The sequence below is a fragment of the Ammospiza nelsoni genome, chromosome 16, assembly GCF_027579445.1.
Source record: "Ammospiza nelsoni isolate bAmmNel1 chromosome 16, bAmmNel1.pri, whole genome shotgun sequence".
Classification (NCBI taxonomy): Eukaryota; Metazoa; Chordata; class Aves; order Passeriformes; family Passerellidae; genus Ammospiza; species Ammospiza nelsoni.
Genome location: NC_080648.1, coordinates 16,147,667 through 16,174,176, shown reverse-complemented (window position 1 = coordinate 16,174,176; position 26,510 = coordinate 16,147,667). Strand labels below are relative to the sequence as shown.

Here is a 26,510-nt window from a genome sequence, read left to right as displayed (position 1 = left end):
GCGAGGGGCAGTGCCAGGAGCTTGTTTACCCAGCGCTGCTGGTGGAGCAGGGGAAGCTGCAGGGCCGGCATGGCCAAGGACTTCAGCCCCAACCCTGTCAATGAGTGACAGCCAGAGCTGCCAGGGCCTCACTGGGTTAATGATTGTGGGGGCAGCTGGCCAAGAGCCCCTGGGCACGGGGCAAGTGCGGACACCAGGGACACCAGCCCCCGGCACACCGGCTGCACCCCTGGGCAGAAGGGTCCCCAGGCCCTGCGGAGGCAGGACACGTCCCCTGCTGTGCCACCTCCCGGGCATCCAGCTCCATCAGCCTGTGACGCAGTGCAGGTGGCTCAGTGATGCTCCAGCAGTGGCACAGGTGTCCCCAGGCTGTCCCTGAGTGCCCTGCAGTACTCAAGGGATCTTTCCTTTCATTTGCACCTGGCTCATCATGGTAATGAGTTCTGGCAGTGCTTCATCCTGGAGAAACGGAGATGTGGCAACTGAACACCCCTTTGTGCCCACTCCCACGGGCACAGGGCTGGAGGAGCCTTTGGCCACTGTCTGTCCCCTGTGGACATGAGCTTGCTGTGTGTCCTGTGGGTGGATGGAAACTTGGCTGGAGGTGTGTAAGCGGCAGGTAATGATAAACAGGGCCAAGGAGGTGGTGACGGCAGCGCTGGCCTCGCTCCTCTCCTGCTCACCCACTGCACATGCTGGGAGATGTGGTGCCAGGGAAGATGTGGTGCCAGGGAAGATGTGGTGCCAGGGGGATGCAGGCCCTGCCCCACACAGTCCTCAGCCCCACACTGAGCCCGGCTGTGTGCCACCATCACCACCAGTGGCAGAACACGGAGATCAATCACAGTGCTGTTGGCATCAGCCATCTCCAAGGCTCTGGGAGTGAGGCCATTGTGCCCTGGGCAGAGCTGATCCCTCACGACTGATGCTGTGGTGGCACTGAGGTGAGCATGGCCTCACCTCTGGTTTGTGACACCCCAGCAGCACCAGCACCAAGCCCTTCTCCTCCTCCTCCTCCTCCTCTCATGCAGTGGATGAATCACCTGGCACCAAATGATGGAGAGCTGAGGCTCCTCCAGCATCACCTCCTGGGCTCTGGGCCCCAGCAGTGCCTGGCTCTGCTCATCCCCATGGCAGCTGAGCTCACCCCGAGCCCAGGAGTGCCCCGGTACCCCGGGGGCACGTGCCCCATCCCGCCCTGGCTGACCAGGATGTGGTGGGGGTTACCCATTAACTGCAGGAATTTCTGGGGAGGAGGTGAGCAGCCAGCGGAGGCGAGGGGCGACACGGGGCTCCTTAGACTTTGCTCTTGGCCTGTGTATAAAGGGCCGTGGTGCCCCACAGGCCACTTCGCTGGAGGGACGCGTGGATGTGGCATGTGGAAGTGGCACTGCCCTGAGTGCCCGGCCAGCCCCAGGTGAGCCGGGGCCTGGGCAGGAGGAGTCCCCTTCCTGCCTGCCCCGCCTGCCCTGCCTGCCCTGCCTGCCCTTGGGGTGGCACGGCAGCAGCTGGCGGCCCAACTGATGATGGCGTGGTGCTACTCAGCAGTGCCAGCACTGCAGGGATCTGGGGGGACGTGCCAGCTGGTGCAGCACGGCTGTGGTGACACGCAGCCACCTCTGCTCAGCCTCAGCAGGAGCCATGCTGCCCTACCGGACCGAGAGCCCCGTCCTGCCCGGGCGCTGCCCAGTGCGGGGAGGAAGGGTTGTGCACGGGCCACAGTTTGCCTATTGCCCCAGCCCCCAAGGTAGGTGCCCCCAGCCCTCCTCCTCCTCCTCTTCCTCCTCCTCCTCTTCCTCCTCCTCCTCTTCCTCAGCTCTGCTTCTGACCAGGCGCTGTCCCAGGCAGTGCTGGGCCCTGCTCTGCAGGGAGGTAACTGTGCTGTAACACAGCTGCTGTCTCTCCCCAGCCCTGCACCGGCTGCCGGGTGCCCACGGCTGCCCCTTCACGGTCAGCGCCGTGCCCTGCCCTGAGCACGGCTTCCCCTGCCCCGGCTCTCCCGGGCGCCTGCGCGAGGGCCGCGAGCGCTTCGAGCTGGACGCGCTCCCCTGGCAGGGACACTGCCTGGGCTTGGACGAGCTGCAGAGGCCAGGTGAGACCCCAGGGGCATGGGGGTCTCACAGCACCTGGGCTGGGGAACACCCCAGAGATCTGACAGAGGCGCCTGGGGTGCCAGGACTGTGGGGTGCCAGGTTGGGAGGGGAGTGCTGATGGAGACCCTCAGTGTCCTGGGAGGATGTGGGAAGAGCTGAGGGACAATGGGGCAGCTGGCACAAGGCACTCCAGGGTGGGAGGAGATGGAGGGGACCCTGGGCCAGGTGGCATAGCTGGGGACATGAGCCCTGGGCTGCCAGGAGCCATGAGAGTGGCACAAGGCTGTAGGAGCCATGCCACAGCAGGAGTTTAACACTCTCTCTTGTCTTGCACAGAGCTCGGGTGCTGGGCCAGGGTCCAGTCCTTCTGTGTCTCCCTTCTAAAGGTGCCCCTGATGTTTGGGTTCCTGTATCTCTTCGTGTGCTCTCTGGACGTGCTCAGCTCTGCCTTCCAGCTGGCTGGAGGTAGTAGGGTGGCAGGGATGCCCGGGAACCTGGTGCCACTGGCAGAGCCAGCAGCCTGCACTCACATTCCCTTACAGGTAAAGTGGCAGGGGACATCTTCAAGGACAACGCCATCCTCTCCAATCCAGTGGCTGGGCTGGTGGTGGGCATCCTGGTGACCGTGCTGGTGCAGAGCTCCTCCACCTCCACCTCCATCATCGTCAGCATGGTCTCCTCAGGGTGTGAGTGTGCCCACGAGGCTGCTGGGGACCAGAGGCTGAGGGAGAGGATGGCTGGCTGGGCTCACCCTGAGCCGGGCCGTGCAAAGCTAGCAGGTCTGTCTGTCTGTCCGCAGTGCTGGAGGTGCGCTCTGCCATCCCCATCATCATGGGCTCCAACATCGGCACCTCGGTCACCAACACCATCGTGGCCCTCATGCAGGCTGGCGACCGCAGCGAGTTTGAACGGTGAGAGCTGCATGGCTCAGGGGACACTGCTGGGGCTGGGGGCAGCTCCTCAGCACCACCTCACACCCACGAGCCCCGTCATGCTGCACAGGGCCTTCGCTGGTGCCACGGTGCACGACTGCTTCAACTGGCTGTCAGTGCTGGTGCTGCTGCCGCTGGAGGTAGTCAGTGGGTACCTGCACCACGTCACCCGCCTGGTTGTGGCCACCTTCAACATCCGCAGCGGGAAAGATGCCCCTGACCTGCTGAAGATCATCACAGAGCCCTTCACCAAGCTCATCATCCAGGTCTCCTCAGCTGTTATGTATGCCCCAGGCTGGTGGTGATGTCCCCCAGCACTGGTGTCCCTTTGATGGCGGTTGTATCCCAGTGTCCCCAGGCTGGCAGTGGTGTCCCCATGCCAGTGAAGATGTCCCCAGCCTGAGGGTGCTGTTAGCCCCCAGGTGGCCTCTCCAACACGTGTGTTGTTGCAGCTGGACAAGTCTGTGATCACGGGCATCGCCACAGGGGACGAGAGCCTGCGCAACCGGAGCCTCATCCGCGTCTGGTGTGGCCCTGCAACCCCACAGGTGAGGGGCCCATGGCCTTGCTGGGGCCACCAAACATTCCCACAGATGGATTGGCAAGGGCTGGCAGAGGACACTGTGGAGCCAGCTGTAGCCCACCTTCTCCCTGCAGATGGCCTCTGTGGGGCTTGGGACGCCCCCAAACTGCACATCCCCCGGGCACTGCAGCACTAAGGGCATTGAGGTCCTTCACAACGTCACCAGGAAGAAGTGTGAGTGGCTGTGGAGGGCTTGGGCAGGGCTGGGGCACAGGGCATGGGGCTGGAGAGGTGCAAGTGGGGCTGGGGGTTGTATGTGTGATGGAGAAGTATTGGAGAGGGCTGGGAGATGTTGCACTGGGGTCCAGGTGTGGGGCTGTCTGCGGGGGCAGGCTGTGAGCGGGGCCGGGCCAGCCCCAGCCCCTTGTCCAGCCGTGCTGTGGGGCAGGTGAGCACCTCTTCACCGACACACCACTGCCCGACCTGGCCGTGGGGCTGGTGCTGCTGGCCGGGTCCCTTGTCGTGCTCTGCACCTGCCTCATCCTCCTGGTCAAACTCCTCAACTCCCTGCTCAAGGGGCAGGTGGCCAAAGCCATCCAGAAGGTCATCAACACTGGTGAGTAGGATGGGGACAACATGCCACCCATGGGCCACCCATGCCCATCTCCACCTGCCATCCTCAGACCCGTCCCTGGCTGCCCCTGGCCCCCAGGCCTGATGTGGCCGTGGCCATGTCCCTGTTTGTGTCCATGCCCTGGCCATACCCTGGCAGACCTGCCACACCCGCTCAGCTGGCTCACCGGGTACTTCGCCATGGTGGTGGGTGCTGGGATGACCTTCGTGGTGCAGAGCAGCTCTGTCTTCACCTCGGCCATCACACCCCTGATCGGTGAGTCCCAGACACTCCTCATGCCCTGCCATGTGCCATCCTCTGGCCTGTGGGTGCTAAAGCACTCAGAGGGACAAAAGGAGCTGGGCCTACCTGGGAGAGCATGGGGATGGCACTGCCAGGAGTGACAGGGTGCCTCTCCCACAGGCCTGGGGGTGATCAGCATTGAGCGTGCCTACCCACTGACCCTGGGCTCAAACATTGGCACCACCACCACTGCCATCCTGGCTGCCCTGGCCAGCCCTGGGGACAAGCTGGCCAGCTCCTTCCAGGTACAGTCAGTCCAGGGCTGTGGATGGGCTGGATGGGGCCAGCAGGCAGGGGAGAGGCTGGGGGATGCCCACGTGCCCCACCTGATGGGGATGCCATCCTTGCAGATTGCTCTGTGCCACTTCTTCTTCAACATCTCGGGCATCCTGCTGTGGTACCCGCTGCCCTTCACCCGCCTGCCCATCCGCATGGCCAAGGCGCTGGGCGAGCGCACGGCCAAGTACCGCTGGTTTGCCGTGCTCTACCTCATCATCTGCTTCCTCCTGCTGCCCTCCCTCATCTTCGGCATCTCTATGGCGGGCTGGCGGGCGCTGGTGGGGGTGGGCGCGCCCTTCCTCGCCCTCCTCTTCTTCGTGGGGCTGGTGAACGCGCTGCAGGCGCACAGCCCCGGGCGCCTGCCCAAGTGGCTGCAGACCTGGGACTTCCTCCCGGCCTGGATGCACTCGCTGCAGCCGCTGGACCGTGTCATCACCCAGGCCACGCTGTGCTGCACCGACCGCTGCCGCAGCCCCGAAGGCTGGGAGGAGCCCGAGGGCGCTCCCCGCGACAAGGCCAGGCTGGGGCTGGACAACCCTGCCCTCTCCTACCCCGAGGAGATGCCCAGCCCCAGCACGCGGGTGGGCTCCCCTCGCCCGCTCCCGCACGGTGCCACACGGCTCTAGCTGGCTGTGCTCACCCGGGCTGCTGCTCCTGTGGCCGCTGGTGTCCCCTGTCCCTGCTCAGCTGTGTCTAATAAAGGGGGAGTGCTGACACCCCTGTGTGTGTCTCTTTGGGTCCTCCCTCTGTCACAGGTACCCCTCACACTATCACTGCTCAGCCCAGCTCGTGCTGGGGACACACCAAACACTCATTCTGTGGGGCACATGGTGATGATTCCACAGCTAAACCCCGAGCTCTGTAGCCACCTGTACTGAGCTGTCACAAGCAGCATCTTCTTTCCCCCCACCTTGTCCCCAAAGGGCTGAGCTGGCAGGGTCCAAAGCGCCCCACTCTGTGCCACAGCAGCATATCAGTGATTGAGGCACAGCACGGGACAGCCAAGCAAGGTCCTGGGCTGCTTGGTGCTGCTGAGCTGGGATCAGCAGGATGATGATTCAGGATGGTTGGGTTGCAGTGCCCTTGCACCACCGGGCACCCTGGCACGCGTGGCTGGAGCTCTCCTGCCGTGGTGACCCTGAAGGGAGCCCTTTAAATGGCAATAACAGCTTCTCCCACTGCCCACAGATGTTTGGGTTCCTGCCAGTGATATCGGCCCACCCTTCCCTCCCTCCCTCCTTCCCGCCCGCCCTCCTCCGGACTGGGACCAGCAGAGCCAGTAGCGCTGCCGTGGGAGCCTCTCGGTGCTCCTGACCCCGCCGCTGTCCTGCATGCCCAGCCGGGCAACCACCGGGCCAGGACGACCTCGCCACCAGACCGGGTCAGTGCAGGAGTGGTGGCAGCCAGGAGAACCCCCAGGGACTCAGCGATTCTGGGACTGCGCCCACAGCCGCTCCGGGACCGGTGAGCAGGGTGGGGGAAAGCCCCATGGGGCTTCATCTGCGTGAGGGGCCGGGCCAGCATGGAGCCGGGCAGCGCCCTTCCCAACTCCTCTGGTAACGGCAGCGGCGCTGGCAGTGCCCCACACTCACCTGCAGCCACGGGGCTCATCTTGCTGGCAGCCCTGGCCATCCTGCTGGCCACGCTGCTGGGCAACGCTCTGGTGGTGGTGGCCATCTCCACCAGCCGGGCCCTGCAAGCCCCACAGAACCTCTTCCTCGTGTCCCTGGCCTCGGCAGACATCCTGGTGGCCGTCCTCGTGCTGCCCTTCTCGCTGGCCAACGAGGTGATGGGCTACTGGTACTTTGGCGGGCTGTGGTGCAGCCTGTACCTGGCGCTGGACGTGCTGCTGTGCACGGCATCCATCGGGCACCTCTGCGCCATCAGCCTCGACCGCTACTGGGCCGTGACACGGGCGGCGCGGCTCAACCTGCGCCGGAACCCGCGGTGGGTCAGGGCCATGATCGGGGCGGTGTGGGCGGCAGCGGCCCTGGTGGCACTGCCACCCCTCCTGCGGCCGCGGCCGGGTGGGCGGGAGTGCCAGCTGAGCCAGGAGACCTGGTACGTGCTGGCCTCCTGCGCCGCCTCCTTCTTCGTGCCCTGCCTCGTCATGGTGGCCGTGTACTGCCGCATCTACCGCCTGACCGCCGGGCGCACGGCCGCCCGGCTCGCTGCCCGCTCCCCGTGCCCTGCCAGCGGTGACAGAAAGGTGTCGGGTGTGGGGATGCTGAGATGGCGCCGTCGGAGCCAGCACCAGAGCATGCTGCTGTGCCGCCGGCGGCTGGTGAGGGCGAGGGAGCGGCGCTTCACTGTGGTGCTGGCTGTGGTGATGGGCGCCTTCGTGCTGTGCTGGTTCCCCTTCTTCTTCACCTACAGCCTGGGGGCTCTCTGTGGGCAGGGCTGCCGTGTCTCCAAGCCCCTCTTCAACTTCTTCTTCTGGATCGGCTACTGCAACAGCAGCGTCAACCCTCTCATCTACACCCTCTTCAACCGGGACTTCCGAGCTGCCTTCCGCCAGCTCCTGGCCGTCCCACACCGGCACCGCTCTTAGGGACCCGCTGGGACACTGGGGACATGGCCCCCAGCCCTGCTCAGCATTCACAGCACCCAGCCACACCACAGGCCCTGGATGGCAGTGCCAGTGTGCAGCTCGAGGTGCTTCTGGAACTGCAGGATTGAATAAAACGGGACCAAATCCTGTGCCTGGGGTTGGCGTCTGCCTGCAGGGAGCCCAGAAAGCAGCACTGACCGCCAGCACCTTTTGTCACCCGCATCACCCCACACAGCAGTGTGGTGACAACTTGCTGAGTGAGCCCTCCCCACTCTCAGATGAATGTCTGTGCCCCCCAGCACTCTCCTTGTGTGGGGGATGGACTCCACAGCTGCTGCGAGGAGACAAAACCTCTCCGTGGCAGTGTCACCGGCTCTGGGCTGAACTGGCTGTGCCACCACAGCAGCCCAGCCCGAGCCCTGTGCCTCTCTGTCCCCTCTGGGACAGCTGTGCTATGCCATGGGGGCTCTGTGAGGGCACACACGTACAGGGTACAAGAACTGCAGGTCTGGCATGGAACACTCCACATCCTGCTCGGGGACTGTTGTGGGATCTTGTTGCAGGAGGGAAAGCAGGAATGACATCCCAGAGCCAGAAAGGCCGTTCTCCCCTGGGAGAGTTTCAGAGATGGGATCGCATGGGAACAGGCTCCAGCACAGCCCGACGTGCAAGAGGCCACAGAGGCAGCTGTGGGGGGAAGACCCAGGGACAACCACATCCCCCTTGGGGGGCAAAAAGCGCCCCACACCCACCCTGCCTGGCTGCCTGCCTCGCTCTGCACAGACACCCGGAGGTCAGGGGCTGCTCCACTTCTTCAGCTTTGCTGCTTAAAATAGAAAATCTCAAAACATTGGACTTTCTCTGGGCTAAAAACAGCTGCTGGCGCCTGGGAGCTGGAGCTCAAGGAACACTGGCCCCTGCCAGCCCTCCCAGCCCCTGTCAGGGTGGGTGCAGCTTAGCTGGGCTCTGCGGGGGCGGGATGGGATGGGATGGGATGGGATGGGATGGGACGGGACGGGACGGGATGGGACGGGGGCACTCTCAGCACTGAGGATCCCTGGGCCATCACTGGCCCCATGTGGGGAGGCTCATGGTGTGAGCTTTGGAGTCAGCAGAGGTTCCCAGTGGGATCGGGATGAGATGGGATGGGATGGTATGGGATGGGATGGGATGGGATGGGATGGGATGGGATGGGATGGGATGGGATGGGATGGGTTCCAGTGCTGACCCTCAGAGGGGTCTGGCCCCGGTGGCTGGAGCTGCTCAGGCACTGCCCACGGAAGGAGCTGCCCTATCACAGCCACCCAGCTTCCCCTCCCGCAGCCGCCCTCCTCCTTCTCACAACCAAACAACATTTTGCTGCTAAAAATACCCAGACGAGGGCAACTAGTGGGGACACGGCCAGGTCAGTTCTCCCGGGGGCACCAGCCCTCTGGCAGCACCCACAGTGCCCTGGCCACACACCTTGGTGCCAAGAGGGTACCAGGCACTGCCCATCCTCCTGGGCGTGAGCACACAGCTCCCCTCCACAGAGCTGAAAAGTAGAGTGGCAGTGCCACACCTGAGCTGCTGCTGGGTCTCTTGGGGACATCAGGATCCTCTGGACACTGGTGCTGCTCCAGCAGCCTCCCATTGTCCATGGGCCTTGTCAGTGATGGGAACGGTACTATAGAATGCCAGGTGGGAGGAAACAGAAAATAGCAACCCAAGGGTTAATGCTGGAAATGGATGGAAACAGAGTCATCTCATTTTAAGTTCAAAATAAACATGCTTTGTAAGGAAAGCAGCTCTAAAAGAGGAGCTCTCACACCATGAGCTCATCCCTCCAGGCAGTGACAGAGAGATTACCCCCAAGGTGTGGCAGGGCAAAGCATCCTCCTCCTCCTAATCGCTGCAGATTCATACCCTGAAGATGTGACATCTGATTCCCAGTGGATGCTGAAGGGCACAGCAGTACTGACTGCAGGGACAGTGAGTGCTTGGAGTAATTTGTGTTATTATCATCCTCACTACAGCCTGAGGACATGAACCCAAAACCTCTCCTGCCGTGGGCCCAGGCTGCCGCTGACAGACACCAGAGGAGGGACGTGCCCATCATCTCCTCCCTGCCCTGGCCAGCACCAGCCCCACACCTGCTGGGAAGGAGACATCTCCTGTGGGCTGGAGCAAGGGACAGAAGCCATGGGAAGGCAGAGGTGATGTCCTCACCTCAAAGCCAGGAGCAGCACAAAGCAGGGCAGACACCACTTGGTGTAAGAAGATTAAGGAGTGGTTTTGTGCTCAGAACAGGCAGGGAGATGGGCAGGTGAGTGACAGGTCATCGAGGGATGCTCGAGCACAGGCCAGCTCTGCAGGGAAACCAGGTGTGTGGGGAATCAGGTGGGAAGAGGTTCCCATAGCACAGCTTTTCTTCAGACAAGGTAACGCTGCTGCTAATTTTGGTATAAGTTTTAAAAAATGGCTTTTAGAGAGAATAATTGGTGTAAAGAATTTGGCGGGAGTTCAAACACCAGAACGGCACATGGGTCAGCTGCGCTGGGGGATGAGAACACCCAAGCCTCCAGGGCAGCGGTGACTGCAGAAACGGGGCACAGCACCGGAGCACATCCCGTGACCGGGATGGACCGAGACACCGGGAAACACGCGAGGCCGCTCGGGCTTTATTGAGGCTGCGAAGGTGGGGAGGCTCCCCTAAACATGTCACTGGTTCGAACAGGACAGACACCGCGGAGACAGCCCCGCCCGAGGGACCGGGACCGGGACCGGGACCGGGACCGGGACCGGGACCGGGACCGGGACCGGGACCGGGACCGGGACCGGGACCGGGACCGGGACCGGGACCGGGACCTCCCACAAAGTCCAGGAAACCCTCTCGGCTTCCACTGAGCCCCGACGCTTATTTATATTCAACAAATCGGCCCCACCCCATAGGTTGACCTATCACGACTCGTCTTGCGGCTGAGTGGCAGCTCCACGCCCAATCAGATGATGTGGAAGGCGGAGCTTCCCGTGTGGGCGTACTTGACTCTCTCCCAATCCGTTCGCGGCGCGCCCTGAGTGACATCTCACCCTCCAATCAGCGCCCGTCCCCTCGTCCCGGCAGCCCTCCGTCGGTGGCCGCCGGATGACGTCACTACTCTAGCCCCGCCCCGTCCGCAGCACCTCGCGGGACCTACTGGAGGGCCGTGGTGGTGCGGAGGGGGCGGGGCTTAATGAAGGGGCGGACCAATGGGAGCGCGGCGCGGGAGGAGCGAGGGCAGGCATTGGCCGGGCGGGGCGCCGGGGGCGGGGCGCGGCGGCGGCGGCGGGGGGCGGCGGGCGCGGGCCGAGCGCGGGGAGCGGAGCCGGCGGGAGGCGGCGGCGCCCGCGGGCCCATGGAGCTGGAGAACATCGTCGCCAACACCGTCCTGCTCAAGGCCCGCGAAGGTGAGCGGCGCCGGGCACCGGAGCTGGCGGGGCGGCAGGCCCGGGCTGCGGGCCCCGGTGGTGCCGCCCCGGGGCTCGGCCGGGGCGGTCCCTCCCGGGGCATCGCGGCCTTGGCGGGGAGCGGGGAGGTGGCGGCGCGGGCTGGGCACAGGCATTCGGCTCGCCCGTCCGGTGCTGTGCTCGCTCCGGGGGTGCTGCGCTCCGTCCCGGGCGGCCTCGCCGCCTCCCCGGTGCAGATCGCCCCATCCGCGTCCCGCCGTGCCCGCTCCGGGGCTGCTCCAGCTCCCCCGGCACAGCGGACAGGCAACTTTGGGTGCCGTAGGAGGAAAAAAAAAGTTAATTTCAGTCCGGTAAATGCTGCTTCCCACACACGGGCCGATCCCGAAACTTCGGCGGGGAGCCCCGCCCGTCCCGTCCCGTCCGCCGCCTTCACAGCAGCCCCGGCCCCATTGCGGGGCTCCCGGAGCTCTGTCCCGGCCCCATTGCGGGGCTCCCGGAGCTCTGCTCAGCCCCAGCGCTCCCGCTGCTCCGGGCCACGCTGAATTCCAGCCCTCCGTGTGGGATGTCCTGAAGATGCAGGGGAGCAGGCCCAGGAGGGGATGGGATGTCTCACACAGGAACCCGGTCCATTGCACAGAAGATCCGCTCCGGCCGGGCATTGATGAGTTCATTAAATCCCATTTATGCCGGAGAAACACGGTCCCCCCTGCCCCGTGGGGTGCAATTGGCCAGACCGAGCCATGCTAGAGCCTGAGAGAGCCGCTGAAATCCAGTTAGAGCGCTTTGGAGATTAGATTTGTGGGAGCAAAAAGCAGCGAAATTAAATTTGCATGGGCAGAAGCACTTCCAAGCTGCTTTAGAACCAGGCTAAGTGTAAGTACTCCTGGCACAGTGACCGTGGTGGACCGTGACGTTCAGGTTCATCATGGCGAGGTTTGGTTCATAACCAAGCAGCAGGGTTTGGTTCAAAACCAGGGCAGGGTTTGGTTCAGGAAGCAGCAGGGTTTGTGACCTCCAGGCATGGGGCCAGCTCCATACGGAGTGACCCAGAGAGAGACCGGCTCCTGTGGTGCCCTTGGGGAGTGGAGTTTTGGCACTGATGCAGCACGAGGTGCTGGCCGGCTGCTGCTCCTGTTTGCAGTCTGCAGGCAGGAACAGCCCAGTGTCACCCTTGTGCCAGGTGGTTCTGGGGCCGTGAGAGCCACAGGTGGCCGTGCTGCCTGTCCGTGGTGGCCACTGGGGTAAGCTCAGACAGCTCCTGTCACAGGACAGAGCTGCTTTGCAGGCCAGAACCAACAGGGCTGGGTTCTTAGCTCCAGCCCAGCCTTTTTGGAGCTTCCTAGGTTGGTGTGGGAGTGCAGAGCTGAGCTGGAGTGTGCTATGGGGCTGCTGACAACCGACCACGGCATGACCGTGCCCTGTGTTTGGTGTTGCCCAGGGAATTGGAGGATCCCTGTCCCCCTTGCCCTGACAGAGGGACAACAGACCAGTTCTCATCCACCACCCAGCCCTGAAGCTTGCTCCTGCTGAGCTCTGGGTGGAAGCAGCTCACTCCTTGCCCCATCCCCAGGCCAGGGGTGCTGGAGGTGGCTGTGCAGGAGCCCAGCTCCCCTCTGCAGTGCTGGGAGGGCGGGGGAGAACCACTGGAGCCTCCTTTCAAAGCAAACAACTCAAGGAAAGGCAACCTCCGGGTGCCGTGGGGCTCTGCTCTGCCTTTCCTTGAGCTCTCTTGGGGTGAGGATGGCCTGTCCTCCCCTGCCCTGGTTTCGCTGCCCCCATCCGCCGCATTGTGGCTGACACCAAGGTGTCTGCGCCGCTGGTTTCTTCCAGCCCTGCTCACCCTTGAGTCACTTCCTTCCTGAGTTTGTACAATTGTGCAGCCCAGCTGCTGCTGCTGCTGCTGCTGCTGCGGGGCAGATGCAGTGCAGGGACCCTCGGCGTGCCAGGGGCTCGGACCTGGGGCTGGAACCACCTGGCAATGACCAGGACGGCCCCATCCCACCTGGTTCTCCGTGTCGTGTCTAGGGTTTGGGGCTGAACTGCATCTGCAGTGGAGGAAAGTGTTATGAGTGTGTTTCTCAAGAGCTGATAAATTATGTTCAACCCCCGTGTAATTTCAGAAGGCCGGGCCTTGAGCCCAACTCTTGGCCCGACCATTTTGGCAGGGTGATTTAATGAATTTCCAAACAGAGGTGGGAAATTGTGTGTGTTGGCACTGGGAGAGCAATCCCTGGAGGTTGGCTGATCCCAGCAATCGGTACTGAGTGCTTGCTATGATGTAAATTTTTTGGTCTATCTAGAAGCTTTCCCACCACTGGGCATTGACTCCAGCAGCTGAAGCTGAGGTAATACCTGGTTCTTGGATCTGGATTTTCTGAGGCTGGCTTATCTCTGGAGAGAGGTGGGAGTGTCCCCACTTCAGAGGTGGGAAACTGAAGCGATGAGCCCCAGGCAATGTAGCGAGTTGTCTGTGGAGGCAGGATTAGAGCAGGAATTCCTGTCTCCCAGCTTCATGTCCTCCATGTGAGAGCCCCTCCCTGGAGTAGGCAATCAGTCTGGAATGAGTAGGTGGCATTACAGCAGCACGAAGAGTTTCACACCAAGCAAGGCATGGCCTGGAGGGGTGATTGGCTATGCAGAGGTGCTGGGGACAGGCCTGGGAGCCAGGAACTGCTGTGGCTGTGGACACTGGTGGGATTGTCCCATCATGAAAAGTCTTCAGGTTCTTGTTTGGGATTTGTTCAGCAGCCAGAGGTTGGTCTGTCCATTTCCAACCGAGGCTCCAACACTTTGGTCCCACGAGGAGATGGTGTCACCACGTCATTCTTGTTTTCCTTGCCTGGACTTGGAGGCAAGGCTAGGGTGCAGCCAGACACCTTTGCTTCCTGACTCATGGTATTGATTTTGTGTGCCCTGCAGGTGGTGGAGGAAACAGGAAAGGCAAGAGCAAGAAATGGCGCCAGATGCTGCAGTTCCCCCACATCAGCCTCTGCGAGGACCTTCGGCAGAGCCTGGGTGAGATGCAGGGCTGGGTGGGAGGTGTGCACCCCAAGCTGAGTGTCAGGGACGTACAACAGGGCAAATCCCAGCCAGGATTACTTGGAGTGCAGAGTGTAGGGAGGAAATAATGGTTGGGTAAGTGGCTGATGATGTAGCCATACATCTGCAAGGCTGCGATGAGCTTCTCTAGGGGAACATCACCTTCTGTGTCAAACAGACCTGTTCCATGCTGCAGGGTTTTGGAGTGTCACTCTGGGGTGCCTTTGCAAAAATAACAAAAGTCCTGCTAACATTCTCTGTTCTCCCTGGCTGGATTCAGCTCAGCTCCATAGACCTCAGCTTCTAACGTTCAAGCAGTAAACATGGGTTCTTGCTGTGTGGAGTGGATGAGAACTGGCGTTGAGCAGGGCTTGGCCTGTCATTTTCAGTCTGTACTTTGTACTCTTCATGGTTTTAATGTTGTTTGTGCAGCAGGCTTGGTCCTGAGATCATGTGAAATTGTTTTGGGGCACAGAGGGTGCAAGCTGGAGAGTGGCACAGCGCTGGCCTTGTTTCAGAGCCAGTGCCACTGAAACAAATGGGTTTGGGAGGTTTCTGCAGCTCAAATTCCCAGTTCTACCCTGCCCAGGTTTTCCAGTCCTGGCAGTCCTTTGGGCCCCATGGAACTGTGGTGCTTGGAGAACCTCAACCTCACTCATCCACACTGTAACCCTCAAGTTCACAGCAGCCCAGTGCAGGCTGTCCCCACCTCCCTCTGCCACACAACCTGTGCACCATCTCTTGGAGCTGGCTTCACGGTCAGAGTGACTGTGTGGTGACTCCAGCCTTGGATTTGCTGCCTCTCTGGAGCAAGGTCTCAGTTCTGAACAGGGCTCAGGCTTGGGCTCTCCTTGCAGCTCCCATCTTGACCATCCAAATCCCTTCTTTGACTTGCAGAACTTTCCCTGAGCTTTGGTGCACCCTGTGCCTGCAGCCACCCTTCCTGTGGCTGTCACGATGTTTTCCAGCCTTGAACTTAACCCATTTGCCAGCGCTGAGTGCTGGTGGTCTGTGTGTGCTGTCCTGCTATCTGGGACAGTGACCTTGTGAAAATTTGGGAAGCAAGTCCCTCTCAGCCAGTGGCTGTCACCACCAGTGTCTCACTTCCCCTCAGAGAGGCACGTGAGAAGTGCTCTGACCCAGGTGCCAGCAGTTTCTCTTGGTTTTCCCATGGTAGAGATGACCCTCTTCCTTGTGCTTGGGCACTCTTTGGCTGGGGTGTCATTCTTTCCACCTCACAGTCTCTGGAAAGGCGTTTCTTTCCTATTCCGGAGTCTTGGCAGGACTGTGGGCACAGTGGGCTGGTTGCCCATTGCAGAATTAAGCTTTTTGTGCCCTGACCACAGGGAGTAACCTCGTGTGAGCCTGGGCAGCGAGCAGGGCAGCTGAAAGCTTCTGATCTCGCCGACAGCAGATTCAGGTCCTCCCCAGCTGAGGGGAACTCCTTCCCCTGCAGACACAAGGAAACCGGCTGGTGCTGTGGAGCTGGTGAGGCCGCCTCCTCCCCCAGCACAGCCTGCCTGGCTCTGCACTCTCCTGCACCCTCAGGAAGCTGCAGCTTCCTCGGGAGAAACTGCTGCACAGGGAGGGGAGGGCTGGGAGTACCCAGCGCTGGGATCCCCTGGGCAGCTGCACATCTGCTCTGCAGGCAGCCCTGGTGGCAGTGGCTGTCACAGAAATGAGTTCTGGCCTGGGATCAGACGTCTCTTGAGTGGAAGGAGAGGAAGAAAGCAGAGAACTGGAAGTGCTCTGGATAGTCAAAGGCATTTATGCGTGGGCTGCCAGAGTTCAGAGAGGGGTAGGAGGAATCCTCCAGAGTTGATGTACGAGCAAGTGGCTGTCCCATGGAGAGGGGAGTTCTGACTGCTGTGTGCACATCAGCAAGGCATCTGTGGGAATGGTGCCTCCCATTTTGATGCTGCTGCTTCCAGCAGGGCCTTTGGGAACACAAGTGGTTTGAAGGAGCCATCAGAACAACTCTTGGCTTGGAAGATCCGCCTTGAGATAAGCTTGGTGTGCTCTTCATGTTCCAAGGAAAGTTGTGTGGCTGGAGTAGTTGGTTGATCTCTATGGAGAGAGGAGAGAGCTGATCAGCTGATCAGAGGCAAGCAGCTGATATGGAGGTCCTTTGGTAGGAACAAGAGGTTCAGGCTGAACAGAGCACAAGGTCAATCCTCTTTCAGGGAAGAGCATCTTCCATAGGGGAACATAAAACCTCAGCAGTGTCCCTTGTCCCACTGGATGCGCTTCACTCTCCTGGGAGTCTCAGGCTGGTGGCACCTGTCAGCAGCCCAGCTGAGGAGTCACAGTACCCCCAGCACTGCCTGGGCTGGGACTGCTCCTTTGGGGTTTGTTGGGGTAACCTTGCCCTCGTTTGCAGAGCGGGACTACCAGAGCCTGTGCGAGAAGCAGCCCATCGGGCACATGCTGTTCCGGCAGTTCTGCGAGACGCGCCCCGAGCTCGCGCGCTGCGTCAAGTTCCTGGATGCTGTGGTAAGAGCAGAGCCCATCAGGCTTCACTGGGGGAGGCAGGGATGTTCCTGACACCCTGGGCATGAACTGGTTGGCTGGGTACTCCTGGGCAGTAGGATTTTCTTGTAAGAAGAGCCCATGAGTCAGAGCCCAGATAGGGCTGGGCCTTTTGCTTTGAGAGATGTTTGCTAGAGATCTGGTTTTCAAGGAAAGTATGGGAAACTTTGAGCAGAGAGTGTAGCTGCTCCACAGCTGTTGCCCAGTAGCAAGGCTGGAACTGCCCCTCACACTGCTCTCTCCAGGCAGGGTACGAAGTGGCTCCAGATGAGAAGAGGAAGGAATGTGGGCAGCACCTGATTGAAAAGTACTTGAAGCCGAACGTGAGTAAGAGGGTTGTGTTTGCTGCCTGTGAGGGTAGAACAGTTGGAAAGCCAACAGCTGACATTGCCCATGTCCTGCCACAGCCAGCGTGCTGAGCCACCCCACCACCTCAGAAGCTGCCACACTGCTTTGCCCACTGACCCTTAAGCAGGACCCTTGTGCTCTGCTCCCTATGTCTGACTCCATCCCTTTGTCCCCAGAGTGAGGACCACGTGCCTGAAGTTCCCTCACAACTGGTGGATGCCTGTTGTGAGAGGCTGGAGCAGGAACCTTCCAAGGAGCTCTTCAAGGAATGCACTAAGTAAGTTGGAGGGCTGGGCTGTGCCTGCAGGTCACACATGGCACGGGGATGATCTGCAGCTGACTCACCTTGTGCCCCTGGTCCCTTGCTCCTGGAGAGTGAGAGCTGCTGCTGAGGCTGGGGCCTGGGGAGTTTTGGACCAGCAGTTTGCAGCCCAGCTCCAGGAAAGCAAGCACAAGGATATCTTGTGCTCTGGGAATCACAAGCTGCTGCAGAAACCTCTGTCAGTCTTCCCAGCTGGAGCTGCCATTTGGGAAGACCCTGTACCAATGCTATGCCCAGTGTTGTGCCAGAATCTTGTAGGCTCCTGCTGAGCTGAGCCCATAGCTGCAGTGTGAGCCAGCTGTCCTGTCCTGCCTGTGCAGCAGTGGCTGGTGTGGTTGGGTCACTCTGGCTCTTCTGCAGGGCTCTAAGGTCACCTCTGTTCCCATCACAGAGGCAGTGGCCGAGGTCCCGGCTCCGGGTGTGAAGCGGAAGCTCTTGGGCAAGCCAGGCTTGCAGCTCACCCCTCCCTGCACAGTAGCTGGAGTTGTTGCCTCACTGAGAGCAGGGCTGTGGCAACACGTTTGCTGCAGTCTTCTGGGGAGCGTTAGCTCGGTGTGTGGTAACCAGTGCCGTGTCTGAATGCAGAGCCTCCGGGCTGGGCCCTGCCTGCTCTTGGCAGGCTCTGAAAGGGGAGAGCCCATCCGCTCTCCTTGATGCGTGCTCCCAGGCTAGACACTGTGTCTAAGGCTCCTCACTCCGCTGGGCAGCCCTGGCACAGCTCTCCAAGGCAGTTAGCTCGTTGGAGCAGGATCCCCTGTGGCCTTTTGTGCTGGATACTCACTGATAGTGAACAGCTCAGCGCCTGCTGCTGAATGTTGCTGGCAGCTGATTACAGCCGGTGTGCACGTTTGCCCTGTGAGCAGAGGGGCAGTGCCAGGGTCCCGTTGTACCCCTTTGTCCTGCAGCCCTGGCTGATGCCAAGAGGCCACAATTAGCAGTGCCAGCAGGGTCCCAGGGTGCTGCATTTGTCACAGTGGTACCTCCCACGCACCTCCCTTTGCACCAGGCTCGGCATGGAGCGGGGCTGTGTGGGTGATTCTGCACCAGGCTGGGTGAGGGATGGCAGAGTCTTTTGGGGCTGTTCACCTCCTCTTTCCTGGGGCTGCTGGCTGTTTCGAGGGCTGTGACCAGCTCTCAGGAACCATGCTGGCTCTGCTCTCTCCTAGGCTTATCCACGACTACCTGAGCGTGGCTCCCTTTGCCGACTACCTCGACAGCTTGTACTTCAACCGCTTCCTGCAGTGGAAATGGCTGGAAAGGTAACGCTGCCCTCCCCTCTGGGGAACCTGCACCCTCCTCACACAGCCTCCCTGAGGGCTCCCTAGGGCTCCTTCCCATGCTGGGCCCTGGCAGGAGCCAAGAGCCTGGCCTTTACTGGCACCAGCAGCAGCCCCAGCCTCGTGGGGAGGCAAGGCTGGGTTGGGCAGGGGTTTGGGGTGAGACACAGTCTGTCAGGCCAGGGCATGGAGCCCTCTCACTGCCACATCTCACTCTGGTTTCCTTTCCCTCACAGGCAGCCAGTGACCAAAAACACTTTCCGCCAGTACCGCGTGCTGGGTAAGGGCGGTTTTGGGGAGGTGAGTAACCACTGCTTCCTCTGCACTCAGGGCACCAGGCAGCCCCATTGCCTGATCCAGAGGCACATCTGGGCTGGCCATCAGGGTGCCACCAGCTGCTCCAGCACCTGGAGGCAGCTGCTGCTGGCTGTGGGGCTCTGTGCTGGGCTGTGTTTTGGGCCTTGTGTGACCTGTCAGCCCTCTCTGAGAAGCAGGAGCTCACCTCTGTCCAGCTGCTGGAGGTGTGGGAGGTGCTGGGTGGGGTTGATAGCACAAGCCCTGTGGTGCCTACTGCTAACTGGGCAGTCAGGTAGGTCAGTTCCCTGTGTCTCAATAGGGCAAACTGCACTCCTGAAAACTTCCTGCCAGGCTTCCTTCTGTTTATGGAGTGGCCTTCTGCCTTCCTATGCACCAGCCATGGTGCTGCTAAAGGTGTTTGAGGCATTAGAGCTGGCTCTTGCTTCTCTGTAACATCTGGAGCAGCTGTCACTGTCACTTTGCTTTGACAATGAGCTTCTTTGCCTTCCTGTGCCCCTTCCTGAGAGCAGAACCTCTGGAAAAGGGAGGATGCTGAGCCTTGTCCTCCCTCCAGGTGTGTGCCTGCCAGGTGCGTGCCACAGGGAAGATGTATGCCTGCAAGAAACTGGAGAAGAAAAGGATCAAAAAGAGGAAGGGAGAAGCCATGGCCCTGAATGAAAAACAGATCCTGGAAAAAGTGAACAGTAGGTTTGTAGTAAGTACATAGGAATTGCTCTCACTTCGCTGCAATGCTGGATTCTTCCTCCAACCAGCCGGCCTGGCCCCTCTGTGCTCCTCACCTGCTGTGGAGAGGCAGGAGCAGGCTCTGCCCACGGTGCAGGGTCCTGGTGGCTGCACATCTCTCACAAGGCTGGGGTGTGGCAGGACCTTTACTGCCTCCATAACATGCTGTGAATGCCCCCACAGTCAGCCCCAAACACCCATCTGGGTTACAGGCACCTTTGTGACTTTTGGGGCACAAGTAAACAGTGAGAACTGCCTCTCCAGACAGTGATCTGGGGAGAAGCCCAGCCCTGAGCTGTGTGATTGGGAGCTCTGCCTTGGTGCACTGAGGTGTGGAAAGCTGAGCCTCCCTTTGCAGAGGGTTCATCAGATGAACACCAGTGTTGCTGTTGAGTGCTGCCTGCCCATGGGGAAAAGCAGCTTTGTCTTGGGGAAAGTGTCCTACCTGAGGAGAGCTGGGGGTGTGCTGGGACTGCTGGGTGCTGCCATGTCCTCCCTGGGTTTGCACAGTTCCTCCTCTGCTGGCAAAGGCCCAGCCCTGAGCCTGTGAGTGGCTGCTTGGGTGGCAAAGTGTCTGTGGCAGTGTGGGCACCTCCCTGTTCCAGCTGTGTCTTCTAACAGCCTTTCTGCCCTGAATTGCAGGTGAGCTTAGCCTATGCATATGAAACTAAAGATGCTCTCTGCCTAGTGCTGACCCTCATGAATGGAGGGGACCTCAAGTTCCATATCTACCACATGGGAGAGGCTGGTTTCGAGGAGCCCAGGGCAGCTTTCTATGCTGCTGAGATCTGCTGTGGCCTGGAGGACTTGCACCAGGAGAGGATTGTGTACAGGTGCGTGCTGCCTGCCCCTGCTGGGAGAGCTTGTAGGGCCTGCAGCAGCAAGAGGGTTCCTGCTGCTCTCACCAGCCCAGTTGGGTCAACAAAATAACCTCAGGCTTGAAAGCAGCACAGAACTGAGTGAGAGGAATCGGGAACAGAAAGCTAATCTTATGGGAGAAAGGGAGACCTTAGCTTGGCTTCCTTGTGCTGGTAAATGATCGCCAAGAACAGGATGTGATCGTGCTGTGAATGGCTCAGGGCAGGCACTGAGCTCCCTGGGCAGTATTGACACTAGAACAAAGGAGGGTAGGCTGCCCCAACGTGCTCAAGAGCTGGGGAGGAGGGAAAACAAGTGGACTCACAGGGGCGTGATGCAGTGTTAGGATAGCATGGCTAAACACGGCCAGGAAGTCCCTTCTGGTCCTTCCTTGCCCTGGGGCAGGATAAGCAGAGAAGCCTCTGCTCCATACTGAGTTCTGCACCTGCAAAGAGGGAACCATCCTCAGGCTCAGTGCAGAGGGTTGAAGGTTGTTGTGTTCCACCTCTCTGGCCAGGAGGGGAGAGCTTGCAGGGTCAGCTCTGGGACAGAGGGTGAGGGGAAGGTTATCTGTGTGCCTGAGGCAGGGGCATTGCATCCTGAAGTTGCTTATCCTTATCTGTGACTTGTTGAGATGTGGCTGTTGCTCGTGTCCTTTGCTTTGACAACAGGCTTCTTGCTAATCAAGTCCCTTCCGTCCTAGGGACCTGAAGCCAGAGAACATATTACTGGATGACCATGGTGAGTGCAGGGGCAAGAGGAGCTGTGAGCCTGAGGTTTTCTTACTCTGCTTGAACCAGGGTTTCCCTGTGTTTTTGGCAGCTTCAAACACTGCCCCATGGCTTTCTCCTGTTAACTTGTCCCCTCCTCTGTGCAGGGCACATCCGTATCTCAGACCTGGGACTGGCTGTGCATGTGCCAGAGGGCCAAACAATCAAGGGCCGGGTGGGGACAGTTGGCTACATGGGTAAGTGACGCTGCTTTAACCAAAAAGTGGTTCCAAAGCTGTGCTGTCCCTGCCCTCACCCATCCCTCACCCATCCCGCACCCATCCCTCACCCATCCCTCACCCTGCTCCACAGCTCCGGAGGTGGTGAAGAACGAGCGCTACACGTTCAGCCCGGACTGGTGGGCTCTGGGCTGCCTGGTGTACGAGATGATCGAGGGCCAGTCCCCCTTCCAGCAGCGCAAGAAAAAGATCAAGAGGGAGGAGGTGGAGCGCCTGGTGAAGGAGGTGCAGGAGGAGTACTCGGAGAAGTTCTCGCCCTGCGCCCGCTCCCTCTGCACCATGGTATGTATGGCTGTGCAGCCCTGTCCCCTTCCCTCTGCACCATGGTATGTATGGCTGTGCAGCCCTGTCCCCTTCCCTCTGCACCATGGTATGTATGGCTGTGCAGCCCTGTCCCTTCACTGCACCATGGTGTGGCTGTGCAGCCCTGTCCCTTCACTGCACCATGGTGTGGCTGTGCAGCCCTGTCCCTTCACTGCACCATGGTGTGGCTGTGCAGCCCTGTCCCTTCCTTCTGCACCATGGTATGTATGGCTGTGCAGCCCTGTCCCTTCCTTCTGCACCATGGTGTGGCTGTGCAGCCCTGTTCCTTCACTCCCTCTGCACCATGGTGTTTCTGTGCAGCCCTGTCCCTTCACCCTGCACCATGTATGGCTGTGCAGCCCTGTCACTCCTTTTGCATCATGGTGTGGCTGTGCAGCTCTGTCCCTTCCTTCTGCACCATGCAGCCCTGTCACTCCCTCTGCACCATGGTATGGCTGTGCAGCCCTGTCCCTTCACTCCCACCACTCCTGTGCATGCAGCAGCAAGACATTGGGGCTTCTCCCTCCAGCAGCTTCCCTTGGTTCTGATGAGGCAGCACAGGAGGATTCAAAGTGCCTTCGTTCCTTGCCCAGCTGCCAGGCAGGCCTGTGCTCTCCCTAGAGCACACTGCAGGAACCCAGGGCTGCTCCTGCACAGAGCACCCTTCACCCTGAACAATGATTTCCTTTGTGTCACAGCTCCTGTGCAAGGACCCCTTGGAGCGCCTGGGGTGCCGAGGAGCTGGGGCCAAGGAGGTGAAGGAACACCCTCTCTTCAAGCACCTCAACTTCAGGAGGCTGGAAGCTGGCATGCTGGACCCTCCCTTCAAGCCAGATGTAAGTGCCCATCTGTTCCTGACCTTGTCAAGGGAGGAGGGAGCCCTGGCATGGGGAGATGGGGCCCATCCCCTTCCCTGGAGCTGGCAGAACAGGGGTCCAGCAAGCTCTGGGCTGCAGGGAGAGGTGGCCTTGGCTTAGCCATGAGCAGCAGTTGGAGGTGGTGGCATCAAGGTGGAGCCTGGCATTAGAGCAATCTTTGTGCTGCATAGCCCCAGGCCATCTACTGCAAGGATGTGCTGGACATCGAGCAGTTCTCCACGGTGAAAGGGGTGGAGCTGGAGCCCACAGACAACGACTTTTACCAGAAGTTTGCTACAGGGAGTGTGCCCATTCCTTGGCAGAACGAGGTGGGTCTTTGCTCCTGCTTGCGCCCACCATGGCCAAGGACAGTGTCCCTGTGCTGTCCCCACTGCTCTCATGCTCTTCTGGGCCCTCGGTGATGGGCTCCATGTGGCAGTTGCTGCAGCCTCCTTTTCCCTCTTCCAGATGATCGAGACAGAGTGTTTTAAGGAGCTGAATGTCTTTAGCACAGATGGCACAGTGCCCCCAGACCTGGACTGGAAAGGACAGCCTTCTCCACAGCCCAAAAAAGGGTTACTCCAGCGCTTGTTCAGCAGACAGGTAAGGGTTTGCCCAGCATTTCCTCCCCAGCCAGTATCTCAGCAACAGTGATCCTGCTCCTGCCTGTGCCAGGCAGGGCTGGCAGGGAGGTGGGCATGAGAGGGCAGTGAGCAGTCTCCCCTAGTGCTGGGTGGCCAGAGCCCAGAGCTTTCAGGGGCACCTGTGCAAGGAGCCCTTGTCTGGCTGGCACTCCCTGTGCTGGGGGAGTCAAGGGGGCTGGAAAGGAGTGTGCTGGCTAAACATGCTGGAGTCACCTAGGCAGAGAGATGCTGAAGACTATAAAATATTTAATCATCTCCCTTCTGACATGAATAATACCATCCCTGAACAAGTCCTTGCTCTTGGAATGGGCTGTCTGGGCTCCCCAGAGCACTTTGCCAGATCTTGAGCCAGGCAGAGAGCAGCTCTTTTGAGGGATGAGGAGAACAGAAACATCTTGCAGCTGCTGTGGGCTTGTTTGTCTGCCTGGGACAGTCTTTGCCTTCTTTCCAGGCCTGGCAAAGCCTGGGCTGCTGCCTCAGCAGCTGTGTGCAGCTGTAGGACTCCAGCATGGTTGGCTCTGGATGCACTCAGCCACCTGGTGCTGACTCCTGCTCCTTGGCAAGCTCCGAGTTGTGCTTTGCAGTTCAGTGGGCTGCCCTAGCCGGAGCCAGCTCTGGGGATACCCAGCCCTTCCCCAGGCAGCCAGGACCTGCTAGAGGATGGGCAGCTGTTTGTAGAAGGGGTTGAGCTGTGATTTCCCACGTGTTTTCTCTTTCCAGAGGTGAGCAGTCACTCCTGGCTGCTCTGCTCAGGGAAATACCCGGTGGCCCACGGACATGGCAAGATCTGGGAAAGAGGAGTGTTATCCTTCAGTGCCTTTTCCCTTCCCCTGGCAGAGCACAACCTGCTTGTTGTTGTAACTGCCCCCTGAGCCACTAATCCAGCATCCCTGCTCCTGCTGCCTTTGTGGGGGAGGCCTTGCCCTCAGCTTGAGCCAGAGTTGCCCCCGCACTGCCCCTGCACTGCTCTGCTGGGAGTTCTGCTCCCAGGGGGCTCTGGGAAGTTCCCTTCACTCCTCTCCGGATGTCTGGGACACACAGAAGGGTTGAGAAACTGTGAAGGGTTTGGCATTGCCCCGTGCTCAGACTCCCATTTCAGCAAAAAGGGCTTCAGCTGCTCTCGTGGCCAGCTGAGCCCTGAGCGGGGCCGAGCGTCTGTGCTGGCACTGAGCTTGTGTCCCTGGGTGGCTGCAGTCCCTGGAGCCCAGCTTCTCACAGCTTCTGAGCTAGCCAGCTGTGTGCTCACCGGTCTGCCTGCCAGGGGCTGAACCTCCAGATGCAGCTGGACTGTTCTCTGCAGTCTGGGGGTCCCCTCCTGCCCCTTGCCTCCATGTAACCCTCCTGCACACAGGCTGGGAGGGAACCTGGCCCATCCCTGCCAGAGGGCAGCTGTAGGCTGGGTTGTGTGACCATGCTCACCCTCTGCTTGCTGTGCTCCTCTCTCCCTCCCTCCTCCCTCCCCTTGCCCTTGTGACTTCAGGACTGTTGTGGAAACTGCAGCGACAGCGAGGAAGAGCCCACCCGGCTGTAGAGCACAGCTCATTCTCCAGCCCCCGGGACCCCCCGGCCTCTCCCGAGTGCCCAGCCTGAAGGACACGGTTGCAGTGGCCCCACAAGGTGGATTTGTTTACAGTTTTATACGTCTGCATGTGAAGACTGAGGATGATTCCAAGGCTGGCAGCCGCACACGACTCGGGGTTGAGGCGCCTCTGACCGCGGGCGAGCCCCGAGACAAACCCGGACGCTTCCAAATCTGCCCCTTGGGATGGTGCTGGTGCTGCTGCTGCTGCTGCCCCGGGCCCAGGGAGGAGGGAGGGGTGGTGCCAGCGTGGGCCGAGGCCAGGCTGGAGCAGCTCTGCTGACACATTCCACAGTGCCCGAGTGGCACTGCAGGTTGGATGTATATTTATATATGTCGGTCTGTACATATCACATGTTGGTTTTTAGTCTATGGGTGGGGGCCTGCACTGCCCCCACCCTGTCACAGGCACAAATGTCCTCCTATGGGAGGAGTGACTGTCCCAGCTTTGTTCCAGGGAGTCCTGGACAGAGGCCTTCTGTGCCTTGAGGTGTCTAAATCATCTTTCCTGGACCTTTCTGGCCGTGCTGAGGTGTCCTGGCTCCAGCGGAGTCCATTGCTCAGCCTCGAGGCACAGGAAAGGGCTGTGCCAAAGCGTCCCCCATTGTGTCCTGGCAGCGGAGTGTCACTGCCTTGTCCTCGTGTCCCTGTCTGCTGGAGCCTGCTGCCTCCTGCCTTGTCTCACACGTGCTGCCAGCTCCAGGGAGCTGATCCCGAGCCCCTCTCCAGACCACTGGCACAGCTGGACACAGCCACTCCCAGCACCTGCTGCTGCTGTGGCCACAGGGTTGGTCTGATCCTGGCACACTGCAGGGCGGTGGCAGCACTGTTCTACCAGCTCTGTGCATTCCAGAGGTGTGGCCGTCCCCAGGCCCAGCTCAGTGGTGGAGGAGCAGACACATTAAGCACTCTGCTCTCAGGGAGCAAAGCTGTGATAAAGGGAATGTCCCTCCCGGGGTCATGTGAAGCTGTGACCCAACAGTGAGTGGGCTGGGACCAGCTTAGTGTGTGTCCCCAGGGGCTCTGGGCAGCCAGCACAGCTCCTGCACCCACGGGCAGGAGCCCTGTGTGGGGAGCAGCGTGGGGATCAGCCCACCTCTCCATTCAGCTTGTCCTGTCCCCTCTTGTGTACACTTGTCCCAGCTGTGTCCTGAGCAATAACTTGTCCCCTCTGTGTGTGTGTGTGCACACGTGTGTGCGTGTGCTGCTGCCTCTGCTCATTCTGAGCCAGGCCCCCCAGGGGGGCTGAGCACCTACTTGGACCTGTGGTATCATTTGCTTGCCTTGCACTAAAGTTGGAGAGTATTTAAATTTTTAACCTTTTGTTAAGTGTAAAGATTTGCTGTGCCTTGTATTGCTCTCATGTCATGGGGAGGTTGCTCTGGGCCATACAGGGTTGGTGGCTGTAAGAAGGGGAGTGGGGACCTTGTTTCTGGGCTGCCATGGGCTCTGCTGGTTCCAGTCCTGCAGGGAAGGGCTGGAATTGCTCTCCAGGGCAAAAAGGCTGATGCTGGCTGAGCCCTGAGTCGCACAGATGACCCTCAGTGTCTTTGCTGCATATTTTGAGTCAGTGTCAGGGCACGACAGGTATGAGGCCTTGTGCTCTTGGGATGCTGTGGTCCCCTCTGGGACATGTCCATCCCCAGCGCAGCCCCTCCTGGGCTGTCCCAGGTGTGCTGTGGGGCCAGCACAGAGTCCTGCTGCCCTCTGGTCATGCTGAATTACTGCTTCAGGGGGGCCACCATGAATGGGAACGGAGTGCTTCTCCTCAGCCCAAGGAACAGCCCCTCCAAGGGGACACCATGCATGGTGACATGGGGTGAGGGTCACGACGGTCACCAAGGGTGAGGCAGTCAAAGGGGGCAGCCTGGTGGGGGACACAGGGTGGGTTTGGGGTCCGGGGCCGGTGGCAGCGGTGACAGCCTCGTGCGCAGCGCGGGGGGGCCGCACGCAGCTGCACCGGGATGAGAATAGCAAGTGAGGC

At 60.3% G+C, this 26,510-nt stretch overlaps 3 protein-coding genes across 4 annotated transcripts; all 3 read left to right on the top strand.

Annotated features, from left to right (window-relative positions):
• Positions 1-1,365: 1,365 nt before the first annotated feature.
• Positions 1,366-5,452, top strand: SLC34A1 (solute carrier family 34 member 1). Of its 2 annotated transcripts, none has more exons than XM_059483587.1 (13): positions 1,366-1,417; positions 1,546-1,747; positions 1,910-2,092; positions 2,430-2,558; positions 2,636-2,779; positions 2,893-3,004; positions 3,096-3,291; positions 3,478-3,573; positions 3,683-3,782; positions 3,997-4,164; positions 4,321-4,437; positions 4,585-4,709; positions 4,815-5,452. In XM_059483587.1, the coding sequence occupies exons 2-13, from the start codon at positions 1,642-1,644 to the stop codon at positions 5,367-5,369; spliced, it is 2,031 nt and encodes a 676-aa protein (XP_059339570.1). In that variant the 5' UTR covers positions 1,366-1,417; positions 1,546-1,641; the 3' UTR covers positions 5,370-5,452. The 2 variants fall into 2 exon arrangements, with proteins under 2 accessions (XP_059339570.1, XP_059339569.1); XM_059483586.1 differs by having other exon boundaries at positions 1,372-1,417; positions 1,628-1,747.
• Positions 5,453-6,265: 813 nt separating this feature from the next.
• LOC132080545 (alpha-2Da adrenergic receptor-like) lies at positions 6,266-7,294 on the top strand. The gene has a single exon (XM_059483759.1). It carries the CDS (start codon positions 6,266-6,268, stop codon positions 7,292-7,294), a length of 1,029 nt encoding a protein of 342 aa, XP_059339742.1.
• A 3,338-nt stretch (positions 7,295-10,632) lies between these two features.
• On the top strand, positions 10,633-25,820 carry GRK6 (G protein-coupled receptor kinase 6). The gene is made up of 16 exons (XM_059483729.1): positions 10,633-10,720; positions 13,640-13,735; positions 16,140-16,252; positions 16,534-16,611; positions 16,813-16,913; positions 18,125-18,217; positions 18,472-18,535; positions 19,107-19,247; positions 19,919-20,109; positions 20,838-20,875; positions 21,012-21,101; positions 21,217-21,425; positions 22,145-22,282; positions 22,495-22,632; positions 22,772-22,906; positions 24,428-25,820. The coding sequence occupies exons 1-16, from the start codon at positions 10,669-10,671 to the stop codon at positions 24,476-24,478; spliced, it is 1,728 nt and encodes a 575-aa protein (XP_059339712.1). The 5' UTR covers positions 10,633-10,668; the 3' UTR covers positions 24,479-25,820.
• Positions 25,821-26,510: the final 690 nt, after the last annotated feature.

Excerpts from the sequence above, each read along its gene's own strand:
- SLC34A1 (XM_059483587.1), top strand. The coding sequence starts at position 1,642 with ATGCTGCCCTACCGGACCGAGAGCCCCGTCCTGCCCGGGCGCTGCCCA. Across the intron at positions 2,093-2,429 it reads GGACGAGCTGCAGAGGCCAG|AGCTCGGGTGCTGGGCCAGG; the intron begins GTGAGACCCCAG and ends TGTCTTGCACAG. Across the intron at positions 4,165-4,320 it reads CCAGAAGGTCATCAACACTG|ACCTGCCACACCCGCTCAGC; the intron begins GTGAGTAGGATG and ends ATACCCTGGCAG.
- LOC132080545 (XM_059483759.1), top strand. The coding sequence starts at position 6,266 with ATGGAGCCGGGCAGCGCCCTTCCCAACTCCTCTGGTAACGGCAGCGGC.
- GRK6 (XM_059483729.1), top strand. The coding sequence starts at position 10,669 with ATGGAGCTGGAGAACATCGTCGCCAACACCGTCCTGCTCAAGGCCCGC. Across the intron at positions 18,536-19,106 it reads GTAAGGGCGGTTTTGGGGAG|GTGTGTGCCTGCCAGGTGCG; the intron begins GTGAGTAACCAC and ends TCCTCCCTCCAG. Across the intron at positions 22,633-22,771 it reads CCATTCCTTGGCAGAACGAG|ATGATCGAGACAGAGTGTTT; the intron begins GTGGGTCTTTGC and ends TCCCTCTTCCAG.